At 43.7% G+C, this 15179-nt stretch overlaps 1 protein-coding gene across 1 annotated transcript in view; it reads left to right on the plus strand.

The window, feature by feature from the left end:
- The window catches only part of ZFYVE16 (zinc finger FYVE-type containing 16), a 29952-nt gene that overhangs the window by 13741 nt on the left and 1032 nt on the right, over nt 1-15179 (plus strand). Inside the window, 14 exon segments of the mRNA XM_062513387.1 lie at nt 1751-1787; nt 8100-8438; nt 9043-9165; nt 9258-9374; nt 9377-9412; nt 10006-10230; nt 11094-11176; nt 12988-13074; nt 13076-13093; nt 13509-13559; nt 13562-13682; nt 13870-13950; nt 14486-14645; nt 15011-15125. Coding sequence (XP_062369371.1) covers nt 1751-1787; nt 8100-8438; nt 9043-9165; nt 9258-9374; nt 9377-9412; nt 10006-10230; nt 11094-11176; nt 12988-13074; nt 13076-13093; nt 13509-13559; nt 13562-13682; nt 13870-13950; nt 14486-14645; nt 15011-15125 — 1593 coding nt within the window.

Here is a 15179-nt window from a genome sequence, read left to right on the forward strand (position 1 = left end):
TTTGAGCAAAATCGAGCAAAGTTTTCAAAGGAAAACCTTGCTTGGTTTGAGGTGAACTTCAAAAGTGATGTGGCCGAAAATTTGCCAAAGCAGCTTTGTTTTGTACACAGTCTTTGATGAACCACTTTTGTGAAGGTGACCTCAGCCACAATCTTAAGCCTGTCATTAGCAACATGCTTACAGTGCAAGTTTGTGGTTGGTTGTTTTTATTTCCAGTGGCCTGCTGTAGTTTCCCAGATGGAGTAAGAGTAACCAAGTTGCTTAGTGGCCTGCAATACCACATTATAGGGCGCAACAAAATCCGTGTATTGCTTCTAGTGTGAACTAATACTGAACTGAGAGGGGGATTGGGTTTTTTTTAATCATGAGTCACATGCATACTGTTGAATGAACTGCACTTTAAAAGAAAAGTCCAAAGAAGAGGTGTAAGTTTGCTGTAGAAATACTTAGGGAGGTTCCTCACTTGAAGCCTGTTAAGATAAAACATAACACTGAAACACTGTCTCAAGTAATAACATAAATTCCATTATTCTCACAGCACTCAAGATTTTTTAAAATAAATTGTTAAAGCTAAAAAATCTGATTATTTGTATATAAAGGATTTGAACACTTACCACGTGTATAGCATTTAAAGCAGCTTTTACTCATGAAGAACTATAGTAATCAAGTCAAAAAGAGTTGAAGTAATCAGAAGATACAGCCTGTCTCTCATTTCTGGGGGAAAGAGTAGGATATTTGCACTTGCAGAAGATGAGCAATGTCTAAAACTAAAAGCAGCATGGACAAAGTGAGTGGAATACAAATAGCTGATAATTCTCCTGTGCAGCCTCAGAAGCTCAGACAAAACCAACACAGTGCAGCTCTGAAGCAGAGGCAACACAAAATCCTGAAAGTGCTGCCATGGGGTGTTATGGAGGACAAAAATGCCAAGTAGTATGAAACACCAGCAAGCAGATTCAGGGAAGAAGTCTATTATTAGCCAATTTAGCTATGCTTTGTCTGTGTTTTTTGTGGAGTCTTCCTGTTGAGGTTCCTGGTTTGTTGTTTGTTTTTTTTTTGTTGTTGTTGTTGTTGTTGGTTTTTTTGGTTTGTTTTTTTTTTTTAGTGGCAGCATATTTGTTAAATGGAGGATTTGCTGGAAGCTGGTGGGACACCAGGAGAACTACAGGGCAAGCATAAAGTTGTCAGGTTTTTTCTTGTTTTGTGGACAAAGTCTTCCCTCTAGGTGTAGGATGCAAGTCTAAAGAAAGATAATGTGCATCTTTGTTTTTTGTTGGGAGGTTCTTGGGGGGGGGGGGGGGGGGTTGTTTTTTTTAATTTTATTGTTTTATAGTAGCTGACATCCCAAATACCTGTGTTCATGGCTTGTCATACCCATCCTGCTGGCAGAGCAGCATGGGTTTGACTGCAAACTGAAATTAATCAGGCTGAGCAAAGCTATGTTCAGCTATTAGAAGAAGAGTAGAAATAATGTAGAAGCATGTTTATAGTGCTCCACTTTGCTGATCCAGTTTGTGTTACCAAAAAAAAAAAAAAAAAAAAAAAGAACTGTGCATCTTCACCCATGTAACTCCTAAATGAAAAAAGAAGAGGATCCAGGAGAGATTTGCTGGCTTTGTTCTTATTAGGAGGAAATGTATTCTCAATTTTTGTGATAAGATTTTTGTCCTTTTGCTTCTAGAATGCTAATAGTTGAAGTTTAGCTGGTTGTGAGACAGTGTAGACTTTTTTTGTTATTTCTTCTTCCCAGGCTGCAAACACAGAGGAAGATGACCTGATAACTGAATGTCCTAGGTTACAATCCAGGATGTGCCCAAAATCTATCACTACCTTCATGAACTGCTAATGGGCCCGTCAATGCCTTGCCATGACTCATAGATAACTCCCTCCAGGAGCTCTCTCTGTTCATGGGCAATCAAGGACCTGCTGCAGGACTCATAGAATGATCTCATCCCATTGTGATGTGCTCCACCCAGAGGGAGGAGCCAAGGATTCTCACCTGGATATAATGTGGGATTTGGGCCCTTACCCACTAGATCTTTTGCAGAGGACAAAGGCTATCAGACCTTCTCTACGAGATCACTGCTTCAACTAGACTGCTTCATCTGGACTGCTACCACCAGCCCAGGATTTTCCACCGCTCCAGCTTGGTGCTCTCAGAGTTCCCCGCTGGAATCAGACTGCCCCAGGTTTTGTAAAGCAAAGTCCCTTTAATTTTCAAAATTATAATAATTTGGAGGGAGGGGATTTGAATTCTCCATTCCAAAGGGAGGCTCTGCCCTCCCTAGCAGACACCTGTCTTTCAAACCAAGACAGATTTTTTGGCGCCCCACGTAAGGCAAGAGGATATTGAGAAAAAAAAGGGTGAAAAGGAAATAACGGTTCTTAAATAACTTAATTTCTTTTGTACTGGATATAGAAACCTCATTAAGTATCACCATGTTGCCTAGCTTAATCAGGTTCAGATTGCATGTGGCCGGGGTGGCATTCCTCCTATTTGCAGATGTGGCCGTGGCTATATTCCTCCCATTTGCGAGCCATTATCTGAATATGGGCCCCATAACTAAAGCTACCCTGGCTGCCATCCAGTTTGCTGTGTGGGTTGATAATGTGAGGAATTCATAGATTTTTAACTTCCTCTGGAAGGCAGGGACACGGATTCAGGGCTATCACACACTAAAAATATATTTTTGGGGTTACTTTAAGAATGGTAGCTTCTGTGAGGAAATAACAGCGGGGGCAGTTTTTACCCAGCCCTTCAACCAGTTCTTTGTGCCTATCCTAGCAGCTTTTGAAGGGTTTAAATTTCCTCTAGATATTAACCAAGTGTTGCTGATTGTCCTTGTCTATTTAGTTTTCAGAGATAAGGTGAGATTGACTTGGGTCAGTGCACAGACACCAACCTCAGAGACTAGGGACCATGTCACAGAGCCTGATACTGCCCCAGAGACTAGGGATGCTGCCCTACCACCTGACCCTGCCCCACAGCCCACCTCAGAAATCAATCACCCAGATTGGGTGGGAGTTCTGGTGAAGGAGATACATGAGATGTGCCCGATGCTGAAGGAACACATTTCTCCAGTGGTGGCCTCGTTAGCCCCAGCTGGTGGGAAACCCTCCCCCTGCCCTGAAAAGCAAGAGTCTGATGGTGCAGCAGTGGAACCCACAGATGTTACAACCGTCCAGGTTCCAGATGAACCACAGGGACAGTCACAGCCAGCAGCAGTTGCCACCATGGAAACAAAGAAGTATAAGATGAAATCCGAGCACCCAGGCAATAAGGATAAGAAAGGAGGGCCCTCACAACCCACAAGGGAGCCAGAGGTTGAGATCATCACCAAGTCCCTGACGTATGAAAGTCTCCGCAATCTGCAAAAAGATATTGCATGACGGGGCTGTGAGGCTTATACAACGTGGTTACTGCGGGTCTGGAACCTTATGGGTACAGGTGTGCAGCTGGATGGTACTGAGGCAAGGAATTTGGGACCCCTGACCCAGGACTCGGGTATTAATCAGGTATTTGTAAGGGAGCAAGGCCCCCCTTTCCCTCTGGGAGCAGCTTTTAATGAGTGTAAGGGAGAGATTTGTCCACAGAAACAGAATTGAGGAACACCATCATAAAACGTGCTGGAAGACCCTTGAGGAGGGGATCCAACAGCTGAGAGAAGTAGCAATACTGGAGATACTCTTTGGGAGGGGTGGACAGCACAATAATGACCCTGACAAGGTCAGGTGCACAGGGCAAATGCTGTGGAATCTGGCAACTAAAGGGCTGTGTGAATACACTACTTTCATTGCGATCATTAAACCTTATGCCAACCGAGGGACAGTGGGTTCTGTTGCCAACAGGCTCAGAAATTGAGAGTATGATCAGTGGCCCAATGCAGGCTCATGTCTCTGCTGTGGTTGAGTAGCTTAAAGAGGAGATGAGGAGGAACAGTACCCATATGGCACCGGTGCAAGTTACAGGCCCCAGAGTCAAAGCCCAACATCTCCCAGCTAGAGAGAGAGAGAGTACACCTCACGAGCTGAATTCCTTCCTGCGTGACCATGGGGAAGACATGGGATGGTGGCATGGGAAACCCACTTCTGTGCTGGCAGCACGGGTGTGTGAGCTCAAGGAGAGAAGCACTAACGGAGGAGGTGCCACTAAAATAAAGGTAGCTTCAGCCTCCCATGACTGAGCCACCAGGTATTATAGAAGTGAGGATGATATGTCAGATCCCTTTGAAGGAACCTCTACTGTGTATGCTCAGGAAGGGAATAATAACCAGTGCTAGAGGGGCCCTGCCTCTAGCAAGGCAGAGGCACGGGAAAACAGAGTCTTTTGGACTGTGTGGATTCGATGGCCTGGCACATCAGAGCCACAAAAATATAAAGCTTTAGTTGACACTGGTGCACAGTGTTCCCTGATGCCATCAGGACATGTGGGAGCAAAAACCGTTTCCATTGCCGGGGTGACAGGGGGGTCATAGCAATTGACTCTGGTGGAAGCTGAGGTGAGCCTGACCAAGAAGGAGTGGCAGAAACATCCAAATGCAACCGGCCCAAGGGCTCTGTGTATTTTGGGCTAGATTTCCTCCAAAGTGGCTATTACAAAGACCCAAAGGGATTCAGGTGGGCTTTTGGAATAGCTGCTGTAGAGGCAGAGGGCATCAAGAAATTAAAAACCTTGCTTGGACTATCAGAGAACCCATCTACAGTAGGACTCCTGAAGATAAAAGAGCAACAAGTACCTGTTGCCTCCTTGACAGTGCACCGCTGGCAGTACAGGAAAAATGGAGATGCCGTGATCCCCATCCACAAGATGATCCGTGAGCTGGAGGGCCAAGGGGTGGTCAACAAACCCACTCACCCTTCAACAGCCCCATCTGGCCTGTGAACAAGTCTGACGGAGAATGGAGATTGACTGTGGACTATCGTGCATTGAATGAAGTGACTCCACCGCTGAGCGCTGCCGTGCCGGACATGCTGGAACTCCAGTACGAGCTGGAGTCCAAGGCAGCAAAGTGGTACGCCACCATTGACATTGCCAATGCGTTTTTCTCCATTCCTCTGGCAGCAGAGTGCAAGCCTCAGTTTGCTTTCACCTGGAGGGGCGTGCAGTACACCTGGAACTGACTGCCCCATGGGTGGAAACACAGCCCCACCATCTGCCATGGACTGATCCAGGCTGCACTGGAAAAGGGTGAAGCTCCAGAACATCTGCAATACATTGATGACATCATTGTGTGGGGGAACACGGCAATGGAAGTATTTGAGAAAGGAGAAAAGATCATCCAGATTCTGCTGGGAGCCGGTTTTGCCATCAAGAGGAGCAAAGTCAAAGGTCCTGCCCGAGAGATCCAGTTCCTGGGAGTAAAGTGGCAAGACGGGCGGCGCCAAATCCCCACTGAGGTCATCAATAAGATCACCGCGATGTCTCCACCAACCAACAAGAAGGAAACACAAGCTTTCCTAGGTGCCATAGGCTTTTGGAGAATGCACATTCCTGAGTACAGCCAGATTGTGAGCCCTCTCTACCTGGTCACCCGGAAGAAGAACGATTTCCACTGGGGCCCTGAGCAGCAGCAAGCCTTTGCCCAGATCAAGCAGGAGATCGCTCATGCTGTAGCCCTCGGCCCAGTCAGGACGGGACCAGAGGTGAAGAATGTGCTCTACTCTGCAGCCGGGAACAAGGGCTTGTCCTGGAGCCTTTGGCAGAAGGTACCAGGTGAGACCCGAGGCCGACCTCTGAGATTCTGGAGCCGAAGTTACAGAGGGTCTGAAGCCAACTACACCCCAACAGAGAAGGAGATCTTGGCTGCTTATGAAGGAGTTCAAGCTGCCTCAGAGGTGATTGGCACAGAAGCACAGCTCCTCCTGGCACCCCGACTACCAGTGCTGGGGTGGATGTTTAAAGGGAAGGTCCCCTCAACCCACCACGCCACCAATGCCACATGGAGCAAGTGGATTGCCCTCATCACACAGCGCGCCCGTATCGGAAACCCAAATCGCCCTGGGATTTTGGAAATAATTACAAACTGGCCAGAAGGTGAAAATTTTGGTCTTGCCGATGAAGAGGAGCAAGAACAAGTGACCCGGGCTGATGAAGCCCCGCCATACAACCAACTGCCAGCAGATGAAACTCGCTACGCTCTTTTCACTGACGGTTCCTGTCGCATCGTGGGGATGAACCGGAAGTGGAAAGCAGCCGTATGGAGCCCCACACGACAGGTTGCACAAGCTACTGAAGGAGAAGGTGGATCAAGTCAACTTGCTGAACTCAAAGCCGTTCAGCTGGCCCTGGACATTGCTGAAAGAGAGAATTGGCCAAAGCTTTACCTTTACACTGATTCATGGATGGTAGCCAATGCTCTGTGGGGCTGGCTGGAAAGATGGAAAAAAGCTAACTGGCAGCGTAGGGGAAAACCAATCTGGGCTGCTGATGAGTGCAAAGACATTGCCAGTCGGGTAGAGAAGCTACCTGTAAAGGTCCATCATGTAGATGCCCATGTCCCCAAGAGTCGGGCTAATGAGGAGCACAAAAACAATGAGCAAGTAGATCAGGCTGCAAGGATAGAGGTGTCACAGATAGACTTAGACTGGCAACACAAGGGAGAGTTGTTCCTGGCTCGATGGGCCCAGGATGCCTCAGGTCACCAAGGCAGCGATGCTACCTATAAGTGGGCACGAGACCGAGGGGTGGATCTCACCATAGACAGTATTTCCCAGGTTATCCATGACTGTGAGACGTGTGCTGCCATCAAGCAAGCCAAGCGAGTGAAGCCCCTCTGGTATGGGGGGCGGTGGTCCAAATATAAGTATGGGGAGGCCTGGCAGATTGACTACATCACACTGCCTCAGACATGCCAAGGCAAGCGCTATGTGCTGACCATGGTGGAAGCCACCACTGGATGGTTGGAGACCTACCCTGTGCCTCATGCCACTGCCCGCAACACCATCCTGGGCCTGGAAAAACAAGTCCTTTGGAGACATGGTACCCCTGAGAGAATTGAGTCAGACAATGGGACTCATTTCAAGAACAGCCTCATAAACACCTGGGCCAGAGAACACGGCATCGAGTGGGTGTACCACATTCCTTATCACGCACCAGCGGCTGGGAAAGTGGAACGGTGCAATGGGCTGCTTAAAACCACCTTGAAGGCACTGGGTGGGCGGGAATTCCAAGAACTGGGAGATTAATTTAGCAAAGGCCACATGGTTAGTGAACCAGAGGTTCCACCAACTGAGCAGGCCCTGCCCAATCTGAGCCTTTACAAACAGCCGATGGAGATAAGGTTCCAGTGGTGCACATGAGAGGTATGCTGGGAAAAACTGTTTGGGTTAATTCTGCCTCCAGCAAAGGCAGTCCCATCGGTGGGGTTGTCTTCATTCAGGGACCAGGTTGCACCTGGTGGGTGATGCAGAAGGATGGGGTGACCCGATGTGTACCTCAAGGAGACATAATTTTAAGTGAGAACTGTGTGTAAGGTTTCATTCTGTATGTATATATATGTATGTATATATATGTATATCTGTAAGAGTGTGTGATTTAGATGGTGATAGAATAAGGGGTGGATTATGTCCTAGGTTACAATCCAGGATGTGCCCAAAATCTATCACTACCTTCATGAACTGCTAATGGGCCCATCAATGCCTTGCCATGACTCATAGATAACTCCCTCCAGGAGCTCTCTCTGTTCATGGGCAATCAAGGACCTGCTGCAGGACTCATAGAATGATCTCATCCCATTGTGATGTGCTCCACCCAGAGGGAGGAGCCAAGGATTCTCACCTGGATATAATGTGGGATTTGGGCCCTTACCCACTAGATCTTTTGCAGAGGACAAAGGCTATCAGACCTTCTCTACGAGATCACTGCTTCAACTAGACTGCTTCATCTGGACTGCTACCACCAGCCCAGGATTTTCCACCGCTCCAGCTTGGTGCTCTCAGAGTTCCCCGCTGGAATCAGACTGCCCCAGGTTTTGTAAAGCAAAGTCCCTTTAATTTTCAAAATTATAATAATTTGGAGGGAGGGGATTTGAATTCTCCATTCTAAAGGGAGGCTCTGCCCTCCCTAGCAGACACCTGTCTTTCAAACCAAGACACTCAAGTAAACCAAAAACTGAAGGAAGAAATAGATAAGATTACAAGAATGGAGGAATTGCATCCTTCTGTTCTTTCAGATGGTGCACAGCAGGCCATTCCAGGGCAGAGTGAGGTGGCACCTGGTTACAAATCTGCCCCTCTAGGAAGTGAAGAGTATTCCCCTGCAGCCGCTGAGAAGAGCAGTCCCAGTTCAATGGAGCAGAGCACACGGGGTGTGCCTGTCACTGCTTCAAGTTACAGAGCACTGTGTGGGGTAGAAAACTGGGTGCCATGAGAGATCAGCCTTCTTCCTGATGGTGATCAGCTGCCACCACTTCTGCTTGCACTGGCTGAAAAGGGGACAGGTCAAAACTGGTAACATTTTGAGAGAATTGTTAATATTTACTCACAGAATCCTAGAATTGTTTGGGTTGGAAGGGACATGAAATCTCATCCAGTTCCACTCCCTGCCATGGGCAGGGACACCTTCCACTATCCCAAATTTGTAAATACACAAATTGTATGCACGGAATTTGTATTTTAATATAACTCTTACGTAATTTATTTGTTGCATACTGGATTGTTGGGTAATGGCTGTGCATTTTTAACAAGTTATGAGAGTTATATTATGAGAAGAATGCTTCACCACTTAACTGTATTGTGGTGGTGGCTGTGCTCACAAAAGGTGCCTGACAGAATCAGGGTATGGACGAAGATTCAGCACATATTCAGTCAGGGATTTCCAAAGGAGCAGTTGCCCTGGTGTGACCTTTGTTAGAAGCTTCTGCTTAAGTTCTATATGTTCCTTGAATCTTAGGGTAAGCTGTTCCCTGGTAGCATCTGTAGCTATTCAAATCCTGGAAATAACCACCAGGGTAGGAGGATGAGATGACTGTGTCATACAGTGAACTGATTCTGGGCTTGGGTCATTGGCTGGTACATTGAACCAAATCGTGTTAATTTAGGTACATCTTCTGGTGGAGGAACATCCATGTCACCAAAAGGTCACCTTGCTGCTTGGGGAAGGAGGTCCTAATCCACTGACTTTTATTCTAAATGAAAACCTGCTTTTCAATGTGAAGCTAATAACATGTAAGTATTGCACGTTTTCTTTTCCATTGAATCAAGCCTTTTTTTTTTTTCTCTGTAAAACAGCATTACTGTGGTATCTTATGTTTTTAAAGATTCCTCAGAAAAGTGCTGGTGCTTCTCAACAAATGGTCTGCATGGTTTGGGTCAGGCAGAAATTGTCATTCTGTTGTAGCGTTTGCCAGATGAAGATGTATTCCCTAGTGAAATATTTAATTATTTCTTGACATCTATAAAGATGTAATGAAAGGTGTGTCATTTTAATGTCTAACTTCTTCTTGTTTGGTGTAATCTTGCTGATCTTTAAAACCTAAAGTTGATAGGTAATTGTTCTTGAATTATTTGTCTAATGATTCTGTTGAATGATCTTGCAGTGTTAGGCTAGAGGTCTAAATAACAGAAAACAAAATAATTGATGTTTGTTTCATATACTTCTGTCCTGTTTGCAGGTTTTTTTGTTGTTTAGTCATATTGTGGTGGAAATTCTGGGTATGAGCCTTTGAGTCTATGTTTTTTAGGACACCTGGTACTTCATCTGTAGAAGTACAGTGTTCATGAATGTAAATATTTTAGGTCTGTTGATCAAACTCATCAATTGATGTGTTTAGGACTTTTGGCACTTGTATGGAAAAAACTTAGTTTCACAGTCAGGGTCATTTAGTGATGAAGCACTTATTTGTGGGTTCTTATCCTGTGGGTTTAGGTGCCTGTCAGACTTCAGGAAGATGTGAGATAAATGGTGGGCTTGCAAGTCTGTCAGAGGTCACTGCTTAGAGCAGCTCTCTTGGCACTGAAGTGTGACTGACCCAGATCTGTAAACACTCTCAATTCCTCTTTCTACAGCAAAGTTCATAAAAAATATGGAAAACATTACTTCCACAGAAAACTTTCTCAGCAACAAAGAGCATGGAGGATTCCTGCTTGTTTCACCAATTTTGCAGAAACTTGATGAACTGATTTTACCAGATAACCCTTTTTGTTGTGGTATTCTTATCCATAAGGTGGAAATACCCTGGGCAAAAGTGTTTGCAATCCGTTTGATGCTGAGACTGGGAGCAGAATATGGGGGTAAGTTTTAGTGGCTTCAGTAGCTATATAAATGTAAAGTTCCCTTTGGAAAATACAAGTAGTTTTTAGACAAGCAAGCTATTTTAAAATCATCTTTACAGTATTTTATATTATACTTTTTTAAGCCAAACATGCAGAGCCGCCTGAGAATGTTCATTGTCCTGCTAGACTTCTTTGTTTTTTTGCTGTTGTTTTTTTGTTTGTTTGTTTTTTGTTTTGTTTTTTTTTAATCTTAGCTGATGGGAAAGCTAAGAAACACAAACTGACAATAAAATACAAAGATTTTTTTTTTTTGGTTGTAGGATAAAGATTCGAAGGGATGTTTACACCTCTGATAAAATGGTTATTTTAATTAAACTATTTGAGTTAAGAATATTGGCAAAATATTACTGCTTCATAAACCGAATAAAGCTATTCATTACTTAAAAGGATAACTTATTAATGCATTGGAAACAGCCTTTTTACATGCCTAGATGTAGCCCACCCTTGTAGAAGCTGCAGGTCCATAAACATGTACCTGTCACCTGTTCATGGATTTCTGGAGCCCCTGGTGGACCTCTACCAGCCAGATCCTGTCTGCGTGGTGACAAGGGTGGCAGCTGCTTTGTTGTTGTTCTTTCTCTTGCCAAACCATTTGCTGTATTTTGTTCTTTTTTTTAACGAATTTTGTCAGATATAACCGTGGTGGGGGGAACCACACAGCATCTGAGAATTAGAGAGGGGTAATCTGGCCTGTCAGATACTGAGATTTACAGACAGGTTATAGCTGAAAAAAAAAACAAAAAACAACAAACCTATGAAATTACTTGGAATGGTTAGTTTTAGGGTTGTTGATAGGTAAATACGACCTTGTTTCTTCTTAGCCTATCCAACTCCTCTGGTAAGTGTCAGGCACTGGAAGCCACTCTTTGGAGGCATTGGGCACATGATTATTAAACTACTTGTTGTGAGTAGATGCTTTATTATCTTCCCTTCCTGTTGTAATCAAAATTGCATAAAATATCCTCCAAACAAAATCTGAATCTTGAAACCACAGCTAATGTTTTTTCTCTTCAACTTAAAACTGGTGAGGGAGTTTAAAAAGCTGTTTGTTTCACCTTGTATTGTTATGCACTAGTTCTGGTAGCGAAAAAAGGCTTCTAATGAGTGAGGGAGATGTTGGATTTGCATTAATGCTGGTAGTCATCATTGTTCAGGTGCATTTTTCTCTTCTGAGCACCACTGTGGTGCAGGGATTCTTCTCTTAAAACTGGCAATTCTAAATGTGAAGAAACACTTGACAGGCAGTGGACTACCTGCAGTAGTAGTTACTTTGTCAGACGAACTTAACCTTGCCACAGTTATTCAGCTTGACTGTCTTTTATGAAGGACTTTTTGCCAAAATCGTAAGTCAGGTCTGGAATTCCTGCCATTCCCTGTGGAAGCTTTCCATTTGTTCCCCAAATAATTTGATTTTAGATTGCAGTAAGCCTGTGTTCCTTACCAGTAACCTTCCTCTTGTGATACCTATATAGGCTTCCAGCACTTTCCATCCTAACATTCAGGGCAAGGCTACAGAAAGCAGAGCAGGTCTCATTTAGGCAATCACTACATCCTTTCTTGGGTCTCAAGACCATTGTAGCTGAGATGCAACTGCAGTCTTTGCCCCCTTTTCCTTTTTACCAGCACAGGTGTGCAGATCACTGTGTAAGGAACTCAGCTGGAGATGTCCCATCTAAGAACAGCAGATTTCCTCTTCCTGTAGCAGTCACACTGCAATCCACAAGCCAGCTCCCATCCTCACTGATGTGCCAGTGTGCAACTGCACCTTCACACTTTGGGCAGCCTGCTGAACAGGGGTTCTGTGCAGTTTCATTTCAGGTGGATCAGAGTTACTTAGATTTCCCTTCATGGCCATGTCAGCCTGAAGCAGGCAGGGGCATATGTGCTCCTTGCAGGAGTTTTAGTCACTTTCATGGCTGCAAAATGTTCTCTTGGAGGTGCCTTGGCCCCTGTGATGCAAATGCTCACTTAGGGATCCTGCAGGGCCTCTCCCCACACAGGTGGCTGAGGCAAAGGGCAGCTGTGGTTTGCATCCTTAGTGCTGGGTACCAATCCCATGGAAACCTTGGTTTTGTAAACACCCTTTTTGAAGCAGCTGTGCTGATGGAGGGAGGCTCTGATTGCCTGGCTCAGCTGGTGAAAAGTGCCTTTTTATACTTTTTTTCCAGCTGAAGTAGTAAAAGCAAATGAGACTGTTTAATACCTAATATTGTTGTTCTGGAAATAAACAGAATTTTACAGAAGTGGGTGAGGTGATGGGCGATTACTTCTGTCACAGAATGGGCTAAGAAACAGTGCAGTGTTCAGTCTGTAAATCAACAAGTTAGAGCTACAGGGGACAGGCTGTGAGCCTGGAAACAAACTTATCTAGGTGGTGGGTTCCACACTTTTATATTACGGAGGGAGGGTGTTGAAGTCTTTCTTTCCCTAAAACACTAGGATTCTAATGTGTATGAAGTAGCCACAGAGTAAATGACCCATTGATTAATAAAACTAATTTGTCAGTGCTGTGGATTTGTTAATATATTCACTGAGGTGCTTGTAACACACCCAGTGGGCAAAAAGGGATCCCTGAGTCTTCAGCCACTCTTAATATTGCTGTTTTTGACTAAGTCCTAGAGACATATTTAGAGTACCTTCATCTAAGTGACAAAGGTAAGGAAGGGGTAGGAAAACAATACTTGCCTGCTAACATAAATACTTTGTCTGGTACAGGACCTTAGAAATTACCAGTATACTTTGCATGCCATAAACAACCTGTTTGTTCATGTGGAAATGGGTAGAAACTGTATTAAAATACCTCTTAAGGAAGTACAATGAGGTGAGTGCACCCATCTTAGCTTTCTAGTCCAAGCTGCTTTAGTCTTCATTTTTTGTGTAATACCAGTCACACCTCTACCACCAGCTCTCTGCATAAACCCCCTCTGAACTTTATACTGACCTAAATGTGTAATGAGAAGGGTGTGCAATTACCTGAGCACACACTTCCTTCTCTGATATGCTGGAAGGTGGATAATGAGCAGCTGAGATTTAGGATGTCTGTTAAGTACTGAAAGATCAGCAGTTTCTTCAGAATCCCTCAGCATGTGTTTTCAAACATTCTCTCTTACAGATTTATTGATGATGATGTTTTGCTTAGTAATTTTTTTAAAAAATAAAACAAGCCAAACACACAACAACCAAAAAAACCCTCTTAGTGAGATTTATCAGTGTGATGACAAATTTTGTGTTGGCAGGTGATGAAGGTGATCAGTTCCTCTAATGAGCATGTAATTAGCATTGGAGTTTTTAGTTTTAGTTTTTAGCATGAAGTTTTAACACTGAGGCAGATTCTCACCTGGTGTGTGTGCAGAACAAGCAGGGCCTCTATCAGACACAGGCCATCAGTGCCATGGGACAGCCCAGGAAAGGTAAGAGGTCTGGGGGGGAAAAAGAACAACATTTCCAGAGCAGAAATGGAAGTTCAGTGTTAGGCTGCACAGGAAATGCATCTCTGGTGTTACATTAAATTGTGTTTTAAGAGGAGTGCAAGTTTAATGTCATTTACAACTGACTGGAGCGGTGAAGTGGTGCCTACATCCTTCCTACTTTTTCTAGTTAGAGGTGTAAGTTTTGTAGTGTTTAATGGAGCCTTAGAAACATCTTCAGGATTTTTAGCTAAATCCAGTATAGTTGAAGGTAAGAATTTTGTTTTGTTCTCCTCTTAAGAGACTTAGAAAAGAAAAAACAAAAATAGCAGCATTCTGATATAAGGTCTTTATGCCTCAGTAAGCTAAACATGTCTTTTCAGGTTTTTTAATTTTGTATGAAACCTGTTGCAAACAAATGCTGCGTAAAGGTACATGGTACTTCACCTACTTATTTTAAAACATTCAAATTTAAACTCTGTCTACAGTGCAGGTCTATCCTTTATGGAACTATTTTTCATTGCCATACTGCTGATACATATATATTGGCACATCTACGCAAAAAAAAAAAAAATTGCAAAATTAACTTAATTATCTTTTAGTTTGAGTTCTATTGACAACAAATATTTCCTTCCTCTTTCATGTAACATTTAATGCTGTAGGTGGGGAATGGAGTACTTTTGTGCATTTTGTGGATTTATTAATTTGCTGTAGGAGGTGGTTGGTCGAGTTTAGGCCAAGATTATATAAAAAGCTGTGCTGCTTTTCCTGTGGATAATGTAGAATTTGAACTGGTTTTCCTCTAGATGGACTAATGGCACAAATAACACAAGAAACAATGGAAAGCCTACGTCAGGCAGTAAGAGATAAGGACTTCAAAATAACCTGTGAAGAAATGGATGCAGGGGACAAGAAAGAATACGTAGATATTTGCTGGGTAGAAAATGAAGAGAAAACAAACCGAGGGTAAATGTACCACCCCATCTGAGAGAATTCTTGCTCCCAGTGTTCAGGTATCTGCCTTTAGTTTGTTGAAATTACTCTAAAGGATTGTTTTGACAGAAAGTGCTCGATACCAAAGATGGTTTATAATGTCTTAAACCTGCAAGATTAGGTTTCTAATAGTGCTATTAGTTCCCTCTTCACGGTATTTCTTTTTGTGCCATCTGTATTTTCATAGTGCAAGTCCTGTATTGTATTTTGTTGTAAAGATGTTTAAAGAGCCTTAAAGGATGGGTAAATATTATTTCACAGAAGTTACTGTATCTAAACTATAAATGTTGTTGAAATTACTAAACATACTCTTGTTTTCCATAGAATTTTAAGCCCAGTTGATGGATTTTTTTTTTTCCAGTTGATGGAAAATCAATGGAAGGAAATCAGAGTGAAAAAGCACCACAGTACAAAGACTTCGAAAGAGAGGGGAAAGTTATTAAGTGCACTGAAGTTAGTGAATTTCCTAGTTCTTGAGCCTTTTTCATTTCTTTTTGAATGTTTAAG

This window comes from Cinclus cinclus, chromosome Z, assembly GCF_963662255.1.
Source record: "Cinclus cinclus chromosome Z, bCinCin1.1, whole genome shotgun sequence".
In the NCBI taxonomy this organism is placed as follows: Eukaryota; Metazoa; Chordata; class Aves; order Passeriformes; family Cinclidae; genus Cinclus; species Cinclus cinclus.